This window comes from Panthera tigris, chromosome C1 (genome assembly GCF_018350195.1).
Source record: "Panthera tigris isolate Pti1 chromosome C1, P.tigris_Pti1_mat1.1, whole genome shotgun sequence".
Lineage (NCBI taxonomy): Eukaryota > Metazoa > Chordata > Mammalia > Carnivora > Felidae > Panthera > Panthera tigris.
In genome coordinates, this window is record NC_056667.1 from 125,409,436 (window position 1) to 125,428,280 (window position 18,845).

The 18,845-nt window shown below is 38.3% G+C and overlaps 1 protein-coding gene across 8 annotated transcripts in view; it reads right to left on the reverse strand.

The window, feature by feature from the left end:
• The window catches only part of MAP3K19 (mitogen-activated protein kinase kinase kinase 19), a 63,418-nt gene that overhangs the window by 24,065 nt on the left and 20,508 nt on the right, over positions 1–18,845 (reverse strand). For 6 of the 8 annotated variants that reach the window (XR_006220671.1, XR_006220670.1, XM_042994326.1 and 3 more), the window contains exons 4-8: positions 17,655–17,809; positions 15,380–15,495; positions 13,237–13,352; positions 11,359–11,520; positions 4,699–4,795 (exon numbers count right to left, since the gene is read on the reverse strand). Coding sequence is in view for 6 of the 8 variants with exons in the window: in XM_042994326.1 (XP_042850260.1) it covers positions 4,699–4,795; positions 11,359–11,520; positions 13,237–13,352; positions 15,380–15,495; positions 17,655–17,809 (646 nt within the window). In the remaining 2 variants the exon portion in view is untranslated. Of the gene's footprint in view, positions 1–4,698; positions 4,796–11,358; positions 11,521–13,236; positions 13,353–15,379; positions 15,496–17,654; positions 17,810–18,205; positions 18,270–18,845 lie in introns of all 8 variants that reach the window. The other 2 variants (XM_042994325.1, XM_007098832.3) reach the window with 2 other exon arrangements.

Here is an 18,845-nt window from a genome sequence, read left to right on the forward strand (position 1 = left end):
TATGTTAACTAACTGGACTTTAAGTAAAAACTTTAAAAAATCACAGGGACATTAACCAGGGACTGAGTTTCAGCCATCTTTATATTTTTCCTATCTAGCATATGACGGGTCCTGAATCAATGCTTGCTTAAAGAGCAAAAAAAAAATATGTAACAAAACTTTCCAGATATAAAATAAAGTTTTATGGTGAGCAATGTTTTCTCCTTGGATGGAGAAAACAGGCCCTCCTGTAAAGTGTAACTAATGACACCTACTTCACAGGACCATTGTGAGATTTAAATGAAATCATTTATGTTGCCCCATGGGAACTTGCTTGTTATATGAATTTTGGTCAACTCCTTTCTGATTCCATGGAATGATTCCCACTATAACCCTTAAGCCAGACGGTTCCAGCTTGTAGCATCAATGCTTGCTTATAATATAACATGTTAAATTTACATTTAAAAAAACTAGTGGGAACCATGCCACTTTTAAGATTTGTTCATCTATTCATGTTTTTCCATTCAACAAACTTTTATTAAGTATATGCCAAACCCAACTCTTTGTGCTGAAGATACAGAAATAAACAAGGTGCTACTGTGACCTTAGTAAAGACAATAAATAAGAAAGCAAAGAGCATTTCAATGTAAACATTGTGATAGAAGTGTACAAATGATGTTATGGGAACACAGAGGTGTATGCTTTCCAAACAACCCAGTGCTTGTCCCAGTGTTCAGTCCTGTCTATGTATTTCTGAAGGCCATTTAGGGCATCTCCCTATGTCTAGGGGGGCTATGGTTTTAAATAGCCCCACTGATGGTATGCTAGGGAAGAAGTAGAGCAGAGAAGATAAAAGGGTATGAATCAGACAGAGCTGGATCTACATCCCTCCTCTGCTTTTTATGGGTGATCTTGGGAAAGTTACTAAATAATCTAGCTTTGGTTTTCTTGATGTTTTTCAAATATGACAACATGATCGGATGTTCTCTGCTATTATAAAATAGCAGGGATCACATCTCCAAAAATGAGGTTTCCTTGGAATGGCCAATATATTTTTAAAATTTTTTCAAAGATGCTACCACCACGCTATTCAGCAACACAAAATAAGATGTTTGGAATTACAGAGCTGGAAAGAACTTAGAGATCATCTGATCCAAGCCCTTCATTTTATAGACAAAGAAACTGATAACCATGAAGTTGTGTGACACCATCAAGGCTGCTCTCATACTTGAAAGGAAGATGGATGTCTTTTATAATATTTTTGTAGCCATCTTCAAGTGCAAAATCCTAGCTGACATGTTAAAGTAAGAAAAACATACAGCATACATTCCTAATCACTAAACTGTCAGTGAAAAGAATAGTCTATACAAAGGCTAGCTGCAGTTAGTACTTTGCTGTGAAAGTTGGAAAACTGTGTGCAGCATATTCATGTGAACACTTTCTTAAAAATGACTGTACTTTTACAATTATTGAGAACTAATAAACCTAGAATGTTTTTAAGCAAATTTAATGTGTTCAATAGTTTGTTAATTGGTTGATTTCTTTTTCAAACCAAGGAACAAAAGATACAATAAGTAAGTATAAGAAATACCTGCCCTTGCGGAAATTGTTCAAAGTTAATGGCCCCATCCTAGGGGTGCCTGGGTGTCTCAGTCAGTTGAGCATCCAACTCTTGATTTTGGCTCAGGTCATGATCTCACGGTCGTGGGATCAAGCCCTGTGTTAGGCTCTGAAGTGAGCATGGAGCCTTCTTAAGACTCTTTCTCTCTCTCTGTCCCTCTTCCCTGGTCATGCTCTCTCCTTCTAAAATTTAAAAAAAAAATTAAAAAAAAAAAAGCTAATGGCCTCATCCTAATCGTTGGGTCATAAATGGAGGGCAAAAAGGTTATAGAATGTATGGACTCTGAAATCGACTGGGAACATACAAATGTTCTCCATTTTGTCTCTTCATTGAGCATGAATGGTCATGGGAGCCTCTGAACCTACCAGGTTCCAGAACCACCAGGAAAGATGATGCATTGTCACATGTAAAAATAAAACACTTGTTCTTGAGTGCATCTTTCCACATAAGAAGAGGTAAAGTAACCCCATCAGAAAATGTTACAGTAGAAAGAAACTAAGAGGCAGCATTTAAATATAGCCAGAAACAATTTCACAGAAGAGGTGAAAATGATATTCAAAGTGGGAAAATGACCATTAATTTGTTAATGTTAAGCCATTATTAAAATGAAAACTGAAAATTGTCCCAGTCTAATTCATTCAATGAAGAAAAATTATTGCCTCCAGAAGAGTCTTACTCTCCTGTGTTTTCTGCTTGTTGTGTTTAAAATATTTTTAAATACCCTCTCCACATTTTTATAATTTCCTAAATAGTGACTCTCGACACAGGTTTTTTAAACATTTATTTATTTTTGAGAGCGAGACAGAGACAGAGCATGAGTAGGGGAGGGGCAGAAAGAGGGAGACACAGATTCCGAAGCAGGCTCCAGGCTCTAAGCTGTCAGCACAAAGCTCAATGTCAGGCTCAACCCCATGAACTGCGAGATCATGACGTGAGCCGAAGTTGGCGCTTAACTGACTAAACCACCCAGGCCCTCCTCTATTATCTTTTAAAACCTTCTTCATTGCTAACTCAACCAGAGTAAATTCTGTTATCTGCAGTTAAGAATCCTGATGGATATGCACTGCGTTAAAAAATTCTTTTAAGCCCAGTAATTTTAGTATATAGGTTCTTATCCATTTATGAAAAGAGTAACTTTACATGCTCAATGCAGTCTACAACGTTTGCATCTGATCATCGTTCTAGGAAAACACTGAGTGAGGAGTGCTAGAAGATTTTTATACTAAGGAAAAGGATGAAGGATTTTTAGGGGGCCATAAATTGTATTTTACAAATTATCATCTATAAAAGCCTATAATTAAGCCAATGCGTACAGCAGGAATACTTAGTTGTTAAAGTCCGTGGGTGTGATCCAAACATTATATATATCTTATTGATGCTCCCTTTTGAATAGAATACAGTGAACAGAGATAAATTAAACAAATGTGTATGTCTGCAACAGAATAGATACTCATAAGGCATATACATAAAGTTTTTATAAAGTGTGCAAGCATTTAAACATTAACAACTTCAAGTATGTTAGAAACGTGTAAATGGGGTTTAAAGAGATTTATTGATACTTAAGATGAATACAGTGCACAATAATGCCCCAGATGTTTTTATTTCACACTTGTGACTTAAGAATAACTAATAAAGACTACGAACTATGAGAAGAAAATTAAACAGACACATAATTGTTTCTTTCCAGTTTGTATCCCAAGTTATTAAAGCTCAAATTTTAGGCAAGAGCTTAGTGGAGATGCTACATAAATGCTACGGCTCCTATACGAAAACCTTCAATTATAAAACATTATAAATCATGTGAAAAGAATTAACAGCAAGTCATCTCCAAACTGAGTAGAATAAAGAAATTATTTAACCTCTTGGAAGGTGCTTCGGACACAACTGTTCCTAGAACCCTGCTCTGAAATGTTTGAAAGTCAAAGTCAGACCAGGAGGAGTGTTTGGAAGGAGGCCAGGATTTTTAAATTTTAATTAGATGTTTCAGGTTTCGTGGTGTTAATTATTTCAAATGTTACTAAATTATTCTCTGCTCTCGGCCTGGAGAAAGGAGATTCCAAGTGAGTTTGAGAGAGGCAGGAACTCCCCAGGAGAGGGCAGCATCACATAAGGCGACAAAGGAGACAGTGGCTCGGACAGCAAAGCAGTGTTCAGGGAGGTTGACGGGGTTGCGGAAGAAAAGACATCCGAGAGGACAACCTCCCGGGGTTTAGAAATGGAAGTCAGAAAACTGCCAGAGAGAAATTGGAACAGTGCTAATAAACATTTAATTTATGAAGTTTAGGGACGCCTGGGTGGCTCAGTCGGTTAAGCATCCAACTTTGGCTCAGGTCATGATCTCGCAGTTTGTAGCAGCTCAGAGCCTGGAGCCTGCTTCAGATTCTGTGTCTCCCTCTCTTTCTGACACTCCCCACTCACGGTCTCTCTATCTCTCTCTCAAAAACAAATATTTTAAACAATTTTTTTAAATGAATAAAAAGTTTATAGGTGAGTAGATGACAGATCATTGTGATTGCTGTCGAGACTATTTTCTGAGGGGAGAATCTGCAAATACCTTGTGGTCTGTTAAATGCAAAGGCTCTTAAGGATATGAGAGGATAACATATTTGGAATGGGTGTTGTTCTGGAAAAATTCCAGGCTTATATACTCATAGAATAAAGGACTGAGACTTGGGGCTTTAGTGCCTTGTTCAGTCTCCCATCGTTCCCCGAAGAGAGGAGCTTTGGGATAACAGCTGATGGAGAAATGCTTGATTCTGGAAGAGAACAGATCCCTGGAGCTGATAGAAGATTCTGAGAGGCAATAAACGGAGGGAAAGATGTTGTCAGAGAAAAAGGAAAGAGGCAGAGAATGGCTGGCTGAGCTGGAGCAGGGTGGAATCAAGAGAGACACATAAGAGAGATAGCCATTTGGGCCAGCAAGTTGCCAAGACGTGCTGATTGAGATAAGAACCAAAGGATAGGATGATGAGTGGGTCCTCTTTCCCTTGTGCTGTTTTCAAGGTTCTGCACCAAGCACTACTGAAATTGGGGTGGTGGCAGGAATCCAAATAATCAATGTTAACTTTGTGAACGCATCAAGGACAGAAGCCAGATACCTTCTGTCCTGGGTTGCCAATCTTGTCCATCACCACTTGTATCCTCTCCTTCACTAAGCAATATGGAATGACTGCAATCCTCGTCTTGGTCAAACTCCTGCAGTATCAGGAAAGAGTAACTCAGTTATTCAACATACTACTTTGTTGACAAAGTGAATATCGATTTTTCTAAGCTAAAGTTTCATACCATGGATTCCTTTTAAATTAGAGGAAGTATTTAGAACTAAAATAATGGGAAAAGTATCTGCTCCTGGAGCACCAGGCTCAGAGAGATGTGGACATGATTAATTGTATAACTGAAAATGAAGATCAAAGCTAAAACCACATAGACACATAGAAATTCAGTATTTTACACTTTTTTATCATGTCAGTGTCCAGGCTGCTAAGCTGCCACAAATTCCATCTGGGTGGGTAACTGGAGAGAATCCTTTGGCCACAGCAGTGAAAAACCCCAAATGAACGTGGTCTTTTCCATAATGCCTCCCTGGGGCATCATTCACAATTGGTGAGGATGGAAATCCCTGCCCCTTATGGAAGCTACAGATGTAACTCTGGACTGAAAGGAGGCAGTAAGGCTTATTAAAGTTTTCACTATGACATCTTTCTGATCTAATTATGACACATAACCTCTCAAGGAAGGAAAAACTTCCTTTTTATCCTCTAGAAAATAATCATTATGCTTAAAAAACATGGTAGAAAACCAACCTGATTTATGAAAAGTACTGCTCTCTAAATAAGTGTTTTCTTATTAGAATTTATTGTTGTTGACAGGTTCCTTCATTAGAAGTTGTTGCCGCTGGTGATTTTGCCCTATTTAATGTATCAAACAGCGACAGATGCAAATAGTAGTTAAAATACCCCATCATAACCCAGAAGTTACAATTAGCTCTCTGGTTTCTATGATCTGTTATCTATTACCACTATTTAAGAGAACTGTTGGATAAAGTCTTTGCCCTAGGCTCAGATGCCTGTCACACAGGTGGGAAGTCTATCATTCTGATATTTCGTTCATTCATTCCCAATCAAGCTTGGGAAGTTTTCCACTTTGTTCATTTTAATTATCACAGAAAACAATCAAAATAAAATCCTTTATTTACGCTGCCATTAAAATATTTTAGGTATTCAGGGGCACCTGGGTGGCTCAATATGTTAAGCGTCTGACTTCAGCTCAGGTCATGATCTCACAGTTCATGAGTTTGAGCCCCGCGTCAGGCTCTGTGCTGACAGCTCAGAGCCTGGAGCCTGTTTCTGATTCTGTGTATCCCTCTCTCTCAGCCCCTCCCTTGCTCATGCTCTGTCTCTCTCTCTCTCTCTCTCAAAAATAAATAAACATTAAAAAATTTAAAAAAAAATTTAGGTATTCAACTGTAATAACTTTATAGTCCTACCTTTTACATAGCAGCAGTACCTGCTTTTTAAAACTTTTTTTTTTCTAAGTAGGCTCCATGCCTAGTGCGGAGCCCAAAGTGAGATGTGAACCCATGACTGAGATGAAGATCAAGAGTCTGATGCCACTTTTTAAGCCACCCAGGTGCCCCTTTTAAAAGCATTTTATTAGGTTCCTGGGTGGCTCAGTCAGTTGAATGTCTGACTCTTGATTTTGGCTTAGGTCATGATCCCAGGGTTGTGGGATAAAGCCTAGCATTGGGCTCTGCACTGAACATGGAGCCTGCTTAAGATTCTCTCTCCCAATCTCTCTCTCTCTCTCTCTCTCTCTCTCTCTCTCCCTCTGCCCCTCTTCCCCACTTGCACTCTCTCTCTCTTAAAAAAAATTTTTTTTTGTAATAAAGCATTTTCTATCTCCTGGCAAAGGAGGTACCCTGTCTCAGACCATCCTGGTTGTCAGTGGCAAAAAAGAGATGGGGGCTGGTTCACCCTAATACTAATACTAGACTGTTGTGAATTTCACTGCTTGCTCTTTTCTGCATTTCAAAAATTCTGTCACTGTGTGGCAAATTTCTTCTCCTTTCCATGCAATTACAATGGTTGGGGGAGGTGTTCTCTTTTTAGACTATATAGAAATACAAAAAAGCATTTTTAAAATGCACTAGAGTGGTGCCTGGGTGGCTCAGTCGGTTGGGCGTCCAAGATCAAGCCCTGTGTCTGGCTCTGTGCTGACAGCATGGAGCCTGCTTGGGATTCTCTCTCTCCCTCTGTCTCTGTCTCTCTCCCAATAGTGCTCGCTCTCTCTCTCTCAAAATAAATAAATAAAAATTTTTAAATGCAGTAGGAAAAATCTGTCATCTTACAAATAAAAAAGCAAACACGATTAACATAGAAATAATATTTCATCTTTTTCCTAAGTATTTAAAAATACAGTTGCATCACATCTTATTTTGTCCAGCCTTTTCACTTAAGGCAAGTACAAATTACATAGCAATTTACTAAGTAAACATCATTTTAATGTAATTATAAATTCTTTCTCTCAACAAGTATCTATCAGAGGGTCACAACAATGTTTAGTAAACCCCATGAGTCTTACAATATAAGCCCCATAATGCTTATTAGTCAGTTTTTAATTCTTCATTATTACACATAGTGCTGTGGACACCCATGCAATTAATACCCAAATTTTTATTATTTCTTTAGAGTAGGTTTCTAGATATTGAATTATTGATCCAGAGAGTATGAACATTTTTAAGTTGTTTTACACATACTACTTTAAAAGTAAAGTTTCCACTTAATGCTTACACTCTACCAGCAGTTCATGAAGGTGTTTCACTACATCTTCTCCCCGATTTATCAATTATCATCACTTTTTATTTTTAGTACTGTAATTTATGAAGTGGTCATCTTGTTGTTTGAATGTGCACATTGTGATCAGTAGAAAAGTTTGGAGACAGTTTCACATGTTTATTGACCACTGAATTTTTCCTTTTAATAGATATAGTCTTGTTCAGATCCTTAGTCTGGGAACACTCTTACGAGACCTCAAAATATATTCCTACCATTTCATATAATTACAGTGATTCAATTAAATTTTTATGATAAACTTTGGCAAATAGCAGCCTTCATGTGGCAGTGTTAATATATAACTGGGGGGTGTCTGGGTGGCTCAGTCAGTTAAGTGTCTGATTTTGGCTCAGGTTGTGGTTTCACGGCTCATGAGTTCGAGCCCCGCATTGGGCTCTGTGCTGACAGCTGACAGTCTGGAGCCTCCCTCAGATTCTGCATCTCCCACTTTCTCTGCCCCTCACCCACTTGTGCTCTGTCTCTCTCAAAAATAAATAAACATTAAAAAATACACACACACACACACACACACACACACACACAACTGGCTCTCATGTCAGGTGTCTATGTTGATTAATGAGCTGTGATCAGTCTCAACTGCTCAGTTCATTTATTAGTTGGTCCTTTAGGAAAGTTGAAAGACGCAGAGTGTGGGCACACCTACCAACAAAAATCCATTTTGATGACTAGCATCTACACATGTAGGGTCAGACACTCCTCTATGCAACTTATATATATTAAATAATTTAATCCTCACACCAACTGAAGGTAGGAATTATTGTTTTCTTTTTACACATGAGGCCCAGAGAGGTTAGCCAGTGGCAAAGTCAGGATATACACCCAAACTCTGAAGTCTGGTTCCAGAGCTCTTAACCCCTCTGCTTTCTTGCAACCATGGAAAGTTCAAAACAAAGAATCTCAAAAAGAATCAGAAAGAAAAGAATCAATAACGGTAAGCAAAATTTAGAGAAAGGATACTGAAACCTAATTTATAAGTTTTGCATGGGAAAAAATAAAAGGTATGTGATACCTGCTAGTATCTGACAAAAATTTCTTCCATAGAATAAACTGAAAAACCGTAAACATCACACAAACCCAAAAGGATGTAGGGAATAATATATGTTTTGAAGGCTTATCACGGAAACGAAGACTCTAAAACAGAAACAGCTCTGGATTCTCTAATTTATTTTAGAATGCTAAATAGGAAAGACTTTAAGATGTACTTGGGTGCCACAAGGACAACTGAAATAATGACACTCAGTCATGAGTGAAGAAGAGAAAATATTAGAATAGCACATCCCCAGTATAAATGGATTTCATAAGCCACTGACAATGATGCAGGAGGTGACAATAGACTAGAAAAAGTATAGCATTCTAATCAGCAAACAACAGAATCTCAAACATACAGAAAAGAGGCATAGAAATCATACATAATTAAATTTGGAAGGAAGAGTCTCTTTACATGAAAGGAGACTCAATTCCAAGTACTGTGATTGGGAGAGGCTGTAAAGTCTCTCAGAGGCACTCCTACAATCAAGGCAGCTGCTTATATTTGTAAACTATGAAAACCTATTGCAGACCACCAAAAAGAAAAGCAAGCTTTCATTTAAAGAAAAGAAGTGAAGGATGACCTTGGGTTTTACAATTTAAACCTTAGAGAAAGCACTAGAGATGAAAAGACAAGTTCAATAGTCAGAGTCTAGTTCTCCCTCAGAAATGAGTTCAAAGTTATTTCAACCATAATAACAAAAATATAGAGTGAGGTTCAACAAAAGTTTTTAAATTGCATGAAAAAAATGTACTAATATAAAGGGATGTTTAGTCCTTTTACAAAAGAGAATTACTTAAATATGCCACAAAAAATGAAAAGCAAATGTGTTTTTGTTTAGCAATTTCTAATGCATAACAGTCACTTAAAAAAATTTTTTTTAACATTTATTCACCTTTGAGAGACAGAGAGAGACAGAGTGTGAGCAGGGGAGGGACAGAGAAGGAGACACAAATCGGAAGCAGGCTCCAGGTTCTGAGCTGTCAGCACAGAGCCCAACGTGGGGTTCGAACCCATGAACTGTGAGATCATGACCTAAGCTGAAGTCGGACGCTTAACCGACTGAGCCACCCAGGCACCCCAGTCACTTTTTTTTTTTTAGTTTATTTGTTTATTTTGAGAGAGAGAGAGAGAGACAGAGGGAGAGAAAGAGAGAGAGAGAAAGAATATGAGTGGGGGAGAGGCAGAGAGAGAGGAAGAGAGAAAGAATTCCAAGCAGGCTCTGTGTGTCAGCAAAGAGCCAGACTTGGGGCTCGATTTCAAGTACTGTGAGATCATGACCTGAGCCAAAACCAAGAGTCAGACACTTAATGGACTGAGCCACCCAGGAGTCACATGATGGTCACTTTAAAGACAGATCTCTAGGTATTTTATTTCAATTACTATGTAATATTAGTAACCAAAAACAACACAGCCTTTACGGTTGTGACAAAACCTGCTGCGTAGCAGGGTTTCTCAGCCTCACCACCTATGACATTTGGGGATGGATAATTCGTCATTGTGGGGCTGTCCTGTGCCCTCTAGGATGTTTAGCAGCATCCCTGACCTCTACCCACTAGATGCCAGTAGCACCTCCACCCAGCTGTAACACCAAAAATGTCTCCAAATGTTGCCAAATGTCCCCTGGGGACTCTCTGTTGAGAACCAGTGTAATAAAGCAACTGTGGTTTGGTTTTTGGTTTTAGCCTGTTTAAAAAAGTTGTAAAAGAAAAATATTCAAACAGTATGAAATATGCTATTGTTTAATATTAAAAAATAGTAATAGTAGTATTAAAAATAAACATTTCCATTCTACCCCATCCCATCTCATGCCCAAGAAGAGTCTTTTTTTTTTAATTTTTTAAATGTTTATTTATTTTTGAGAGAAAGAGAGAGACAGAGAATGAGCAGGGGAAGGGCAGGGAGAGGGAGACATAGATTCTGAAGCAGGCTCCAGGCTCTGAATCCTCAGCACAGGGTTCAACACAGGGCTCGAACTCATGAACTGTGAGATCACGACCTGAGCAGAAACCAAGAGTTGGACGCCCAACCAACTGAGCCACCCAGGCGCCCCAGAAAGAGAATCTTGAGCAGGCTCCATGCCCAGCACAGAGCTCAGATGTGGGGCTCAATCTCACAACCATGAGATCATGACCTAAGCCAAAATCAAGAGCACGATGCTTGACGCTTAATCAATTGAGCCTCCCAGATGCCCCACCATTACTTTCAATTTAAGTGTAGCATACTTTCAGAAAGTGCATAGATTCACGAATGTTTATAAACTGAACATAATTGTGAAACCAGGACCCAGACCAAGTAAAAGAATTCTTACACATGATGTAAGAATTAAGACCCATAAAAAATAGATAAATTGGTTTTCATCAAAATGAAAAGCTTTGGGGGGTGCCTAGGTGGCTCAGTCAGTTGAGCATTCTGCTCTTGATTTCAGCTCAGGTCATGATCTCACAGTTCGTGAGATCAAGGCCAGTGCTAGGCACTGTGCTATCAGCATGGAGCCTGCATGGGATTCTCTCTCTCCTCTCTCTGCCTCTCTCTTGCATGTGCTCTAACTAACGAACCAACTAACTAAATAAGAAAAACTTCTATTCAATGAAAGACCTGTTACAACGGTGAAAATAACAAGCCAGTTCTTCTATTGACTAGTAGAAAATATTTGCAAATGACATATCCAGAATATATAAGGGATTCTTTAAACCCAACAGTAAGAAAACAAACAATCCAACCAGAAAATAGATTACAAATTTGAACAATTCATGCTGATGGGGAATAAACCCATAGAAAAATGATGTTCAACATCAGTCATTAGAGAAATGGAAATTAAAACCACAATGAGATACCACCATACTTCTACTAAAATGGTTAAAATAAAAAATACTGACACTGACAAATGATGGCCAGGATACAGAGATACTGGATCTCTCTTCATTGCTGATGGGAATATAAAATGATAGAGCCACTCTGGAAAACTGTTTGGCAGTTTTTAAAAGGGTTAAACATACATTTGCCATATGATCCAGTATTTGGATTCCTGGACATGTATCCTAGAGAAACGAAAACGTATGTTTATATAGAAATCTGTACACAATTGCTCATAGTAGCTTTGTATATACTAGCCCAGAACTGGAAACAACCCTAAATGTCTCTCAACAGGTGAATAGTTAAGTAAACTGTAAACACCTGTGCCATAGAATACTCCTTAGCAATGCAAAGAAACTTGATACAACTTGGATCTATCTCAAAAGCATTATGCTGAGTAGAAAAACCAGTCTCAAAAGTTTATACATATGAGAATTCCTTTTATATGACAGTCTCAAAATGACAAAATTATGGAGATGGGTAACAGATCAGTGGTTGCCAGGCGTTAAGGATGGAGGAGGGTGTGGCTATTAAGAGGGCAGTAGGAAGGGATTCCCTTGGGGTGACAGAACAACTTTGTATCTTGACTGTGGTGATTCAAGGGATAAACGTCAAAGAACAGTACACTCAGACACATGCGCAAACAGAAAAAACAATGCATGCAAATACTAGTGAAATCCCAGCAAGGTCTGTAGCTTAGTTAATTATAATGTGTCAGTGTCAATTTCCCAGTTTTGACAACCTGCTAGAGTTACGATAATAGTTCCCTTTTGGGGAAGCTGGTGAAGGTTACACAGGACTTCTATGTACTATTTTTACAGGTTCCTGTGAATCTGTAATTATTTCAAAATAAAAAAGGTTTTTTTAATTAAATTTTTGGTTTTTTTTTTTCTTTGTTGTTTTGGGATGATTTTTGGAAGGAGAAAAGGACTCAAAAATACTTACCATCTCCAAAAGTCCTCATTATTTATTATATTATAGTCCACACCTCATTAACTTTGTAAAATAAATAATTTGTGGCCATATTGTTTTCTTACCAACAAAATATAGAGCAGCAATACTTTTACCTGTCTGGGCTGTGTTAATTTTTGTAAAAATTCAAAAGGTACAAATGAATACACAGCACAAAGTCATCTCCAATTCTCTCCCTATAGGCAACAATTGTTACCATGTTACCAGTTTGTTGTATATCTTGGGTATTGGTCCACAGTTTTCTATGGATTACACTGTTACTAGTAATGTTACTGTACTGTGAGGGACTTCATGTGGAGTCATTCATCATGGTGGGGAGCTGGGGGTGACCAGGGCCAAGAGGAGGCACCTTCTTTGTGGTACCCTGTGATGGATTTGACATGATCAGATGAGTGATCTTCTCCTTTTCCACATGTACACACATAAACACAAGCTGCATTTTATTATTTAGTATCGGTTCAACTGCAACAATATTCTGTGGTATTAGACACATACACACAAAACGCAGGAGACTCTGAGCTGACCAGCTAATTACAGCTCTGAGATTAAACTTGTGGAGCACTGCCTTATTAATTTTGCTTTTAATTACCTTATGATTACATTTAGAAATAAATTATGATATATGATTGCTGTGAAATATTCAAGCAACACACATGAGGTAATAGATGGAGTAGGTTATCCATTTTTTGTTAGTTTCTTTTTTTATATAAGTTTATATATTTATTTTGAGAGAGAAAGTGAGCAGGGAAAGGGCAGAGAGAGAGAGGAAGAGAGAGAGGGAATCCCAAGCAGGCTCCTCACTGTCAGTGCAGAGCCCAACACAGGGCTCAAACTCGCATGACCTGACCCGAAACCAAAAGTCCAACACTTAAGAGATTGAGCCACCCAGGTGCCCCTTGTTGTTAGTTTCTTTAAAGAGAACATCTTACCTCACTGCTGCTGATACTTTGCAAGATTATATTTTGGTTTGTAGTAACTGTCATCCTATCAGTTGGAGAAGAGTTAGTATCATGACAAATATCAAGCAATGATTCAGCATGTCTTTCTGCCAAAAGAAACAGAATAATGTGTTTTGATAAGACTTATCTCCATCAATTTCGTCAGAAGACCTAGCTCTGTGTTCTAAGACTGGTTCCACTCTGTCAAAGATTTTCCTAAAAGAGTGGTCTGGGATCCTGATGAAGCTTTAGGCAAGGGAAGGATGTGAGTGAGGATAACAAGAGTCCACAGAATGGATGTGTTTTTGTTTTTGTTTTTAAGTTGGGCAAAGCTGCCAAGTGAAACCCCTAACAATGGGCTGGAAATTACATTTGCTCTATAGTTACCAAAGACATGGCACATTTTCTGTGTAGCAGAAGTCACATTAAATTGGCAGAGTTCTGAGCACCCATGAACTCCCAGTTAGTTCCCAAGGGACAGTGCTCTCTCATATCATCCCCCTCCTGCTATCGTGACTTCTTCAAAATAAGCATGGGCTCTTCGATGAAAACGTCTTTCTCTTCCAATGGCTTTTCCATTTATTTTGTAACTGATACAAAATTGCACAAGATCATCTCTACTCAGATCCTCCATTTCTTCACCATATTTCCTCTCTGCAATCTATTTCCTGCCTCTGTCTCATCACTGAAACTTCTCACTTCCTTGCCACATCTGCTTTGTAATCTCTTTTCCAATTTGACATTGTTTCCCTCTCCTTGCTTCTTGTAACTTTCTCCCAATCCCCTCCTCTCTCTCTCAGTGCCCTGAGTCCCTGTGTACATACCACCTTCTAACTGTGGGTACACCTCCTTGGCTTGACCCCTTGCAGTTCTCCCACCATCCTCAATCCGCCAGGGATCTTACCTACTTCCAGGTCCTCACAGTCTCCTTTTTGTAGTGAACTCCCAAACTAACATACCAACCCACCCCTTCCCACAGGCCTGTCCAACAGAAAATCGCTACTTGCAAGTCCCAAGGTTCCGTCCAAATGCAATGCTTTAGAACCCATTGCCTTCTATATCCTCACCAAACCAGAGTGGTCTTCTATTTTATTGATTGCATTTCCATCTCCCCACTTCCCAGGGCTGAAACTTGGGAATCATATTTAACTCAACTCTCTCAACTTTTGTCTCTCTCAGCTTTACATCACTAAGTTATGTGAATTCTTCTTTCACAATAGCTCTTAGGCTCACCACACTCAGCACCTGTCAGGCACACTCCCACACCAAGCCCAGGACTCTTCCTGGTTCCTGTCACCACACACAGGCACTTCTATAGTTTCTTAATAGAGCTCCCTGCCATGAGTCTCTTCCTTTGAGTCCATTCTTCACAATAACAACAGCTTAAATTTCCTAAAACATGGTTTTCATCATTCCCTGGCTTAAAATTCTTTAGTGACTCTGTTTTATTGGGGGAAAAAACCCTTCATTTAATGAGTATTCAATGGACCCAGTTTCTTTACGTATTTAATTTCTAGTCTCTTATTTGCCCCTATGATAAGTGAGGCTCATTTACAGCATGATGCCTCTGCTCCACAAAATTAAATCCCACTGTTTTTCAAGGACCAGATTGAATCTTACCGCTTTCATGAAACCTTCCTGGGAACAGCCTTGTTCCCTGCCTAGAAGTTTTGAATAAAAACCAATCAGACCATAAAGTCAAGCAGCTTTCACAAGGTCACATATTGCTCAGTGGTACTTTCTTTCTTTCACTTTTCTCTGTGGCTGTTTCTGTCTTTGTTTTCCACCTATATCAAACCTTCTCTCTTGTTCTCTTCCTTCCAAATCTTACCCAGCATTTAAGGAACATAGTAAGTCCCTTCTCCTCTTTCAAGCTCACAACAAGCACTTTCTCTACTGACTTATGTGATGTGTCGCTTACCCTATTGAACACTTTCAGGAGTTTGGACGATGTTTTAGATTTCTTTACAACCCTTAAGGGTACCTAGCCTTGGACCTTCTATATAGTCACCGATTAATAAATAGTTGTTGGCTTGATTTCTTTAAATGAATCCATCAAACACATGTAGAAGAAAGAGTTCTAATAAGGCTTTTATAGTTGGGGAGCTTTTGAAAGTGGAATAGAAGTATTTACCTGGTTTTGGCATAGAGTTCATTAGAATGTCCAATAATTGCTGTTTCCTAAAACTATGTATTTGCGACACATAATGTATTGCTGATTTTCCACTAAAATCACAGAGTTTAGGATCTCTAGGAAGAATAGAATTAACATAAAAATTATTTAGTTAAATCTATTGAAAAAATATGAGAAGAAAAACATTGACATCAAATAAACAAAAGTAATCATGTGCTCTGGGGCTAACAAGAATGATTTTAAAGTGTATGAGATAGAAAGTGATAATTTTTCAAGATTTTAAATTAAAGGAATATTCTGTATATCTTATTCCCACTCCATCCTAAAAGTATTCCAATATTTGCAGAAAATGTCAAACTTCGGACAAAACTTTTCATAATTCTTTAATGACGAGTAAATCAAGTAAGGATCAAAACATCTTGATAAGCTGTTGTCTTATTACAAATAGCTGACTTGCTTAGTTTTTTCTTTCCAATGAGTTAAGCTTGCTTTCTTGATAGTTTTTTTTTTTTTTTCTAATGCTAGCAGCTAGCCTTTTTGCCAGTCAAAACTGTAGAATAGAATAGAATCTCTCTTGAAAAGTAAGCTGGGGGCACCTGGGTGGCTTAGTCGTTAAGAGTCCAACTTCGGCTCAGGTCATGATCTCGCAGTTCATGGGTTTGAGCCCCGCATTGGGCTCTGTGCTGACAGCTCAGGGCCTGGAGCCTGCTTCAGATTCTGTGTCTCCCTCTCTCTCTGCCCCTCCCCTACTCATGCTCTCTCTCTCTTTCTCTCTCTCTCAAAAATAAATTAAAACATTTTTAAAAATGTAAAAAAAAGAAAGAAAGAAAGAAAACTAAGCTTATATGCTTATTTCACAGGCTCTTGGTTGAGTGGAGCGAACTTGTCATAAAGTCCCTCTGCATGACCTCTTCATCTTTCTTCGCCTTGCCCTGTGATTGTTAAGCCTGACCAGCTAATCTCAGGGCTCCTTGCAATAGCACAAATATCCTCTCTATGTTGCACTGAATCTGAGGATTAGATAGGTAACAGCTCAGAGAGATTCAAAGGGCCAAGAGTAAGAGCCCTATTTGCAGATTATGGTGTGGGAAACAATGGTTACACTTTCTGCACTAGTCACATTCTGGGACACAGAACATGTTGAGCATGGTCTCCAACCTAACAGCTTTGAATTTGAATCTTTTTATTGCTATAGGACTGGGAAATGTTTTATCCTCTGAAAAAATAACCCCTTATGAGCTTTTCTCCATCAAAGGTCATGATTCAAAAGAAGTAGGATAGGACCAAGAATCAGGGGACTGCCTCTGCCTTGATAAGTGGCCTTAAGCAAGTCACTTAACTCCTTGGGACTTCAGTTTGCTCATTTGCCTTGATTAGTGTTTCTCAATGTGGCACTTTTTGATTTCCTATATTCTGGACCCCACTCCAGGCCTACTGAACACCATCTCTGGGATGCTGTCCGGTACTCTCCATGTTAAACAATCTCTTTAGTTGTTTCTTAACACTAAAGTCTAAAGTAGCTTCAAACTTCCATCTTTATCCTATTATAGTAACTGGTCCTTTTACAATAGCTCATGTTCTTGACTATGCTTTTGTTCTTGAAGCTCCCTTCTACTTTTTTTTTCTTTCCAAAACAAAATTCATATGAAATTCTGAGAAAGAGCTGCCCATCTGTTCTTATTGGATGATATCTAGGTAACAGCATTAGGACACTGAAATTCTAACATGAAAAACTGCTTATTAACCTACTGATTTTTTTTAAAAGTCAATTGTTTACTTCCCCTTCCCCTAAAAGAACATGCTGGCATACAGTAATTTTTAGATAATTAGAAATCAGTATTATAAATTGCTTTTGATAATTGACAATGCTTTCTGAAATAATTAGTAACATGTTGGGGGTAAGGAGCTACATACTCAAGGATTATCTGACATTCTAAAAAAAAAAAAGAATTATTTGACATTCTTCGTAAGTACCAAAAGAGTATTTACACAAATAAAACAAATAGTTGATATAATAAAAATAATAGATAGCAACATCTAACATTTGCACATTACTTTGCAACTGCTGAAGTCCCTTTTATGAACATGAATTTGCATTCGATACATAAAATTTTTTTAAGATTTTATTATGAAGCAATTTCTATACCCAATGTGGGGCTTGAACTTAACAACCCTGAGGTCCAGAGTTGCATGTCTCTAAGTTTACAAGTGACTTCTGACAATAACAATGACATAGACTCTCTTCCACTGGTGCCAACTGACCACTCATACTCACGCATGATGCCTGAGGAGCTCAGACAGAACCTCCACAGGTCTGTAGACTGTTAACATATCAAGACTCTCAAACAGATCCACATCCCTTACAGCCAGCATCAGAGGGGTCAAGCCATGTTGGTTTGGGAAATTTATATCCAGGAACTCTTCAGATGCCTTTGAAAACATGAAGCTTTATTTTTATTATGTTTTTACTATTTATACTAATCTTTGCATTTTCCTTGCTTAGCCATATTCTCATTTTAACTTCAATACATTATTTTTCTGTTGTTGTTTTAAGTTTATTTATTTTTGAGGTGGGGGAAGGGGAGAGAGAGCAAAAGACAGAATCCCAAGCAGGCTCCATGCTGTCATCACAGAGCCTGATATGGGGCTCTGGCTCACAAAGCATGAGATCATGACCTGAGCCAAGATCCAGAGTCAGATGCTTAACTGACTGAGCCATCCAGGCACCCCAGCTTCAACACATTCTTTCTCAACATCTATATTGATGAGGAGCTGATGAATTGAAAGAACACAGGCCTGAGAGACAGACCCGGGTTTGAATTTTACCTCCTTAAGCTGATTATTTAACCTCGCTGATAGGATTATATCAAGGGCACTTGATAAGATCACCCTGTTAAAATAAAGGATATCCAGTTAAACAATAATTTTCACTGGCGACACAGTAATACCAAAAAATTTATTTGGTATTTATCTGAAGTTCAAATTTAACCACGTGTCCTGTATGTTTGTTTGTAAAATCCAGCAGTCCTACTCACTGACCTTCAGAGTCCTCAGCTCTAGAGTAGGAATAACAATGTCTTCTTTGTGGGGTTGTTTTGATGATTGGTGATAGAATATGAAAAGCACTGAGCAGAGTGTTTGACACATGCTCAGTAAACATTTCTGGAATGAATGAATGAGTTACAAAAATAAGGCAGGTGTGTGTGTGTGTGTGTGTGTGTGTGTATGTATACACACACACACACATATATATACACATATAGTCAAACGCAGGTGGATATACAGATGATATTTGTTGTTTTAATGAAAGCAAAATTTAATTTGGATAATTCAGAACTGAAAAACCACTGTAAGGCCAAATTATCCAAACTGTTTATTTTATTTACCAAAATAATTTGCTACTTTCCATCTCTATTTCACTTTATGCCATGTCAGTATAGTCTTGTGTTTCTACCTCAGTTTCTCT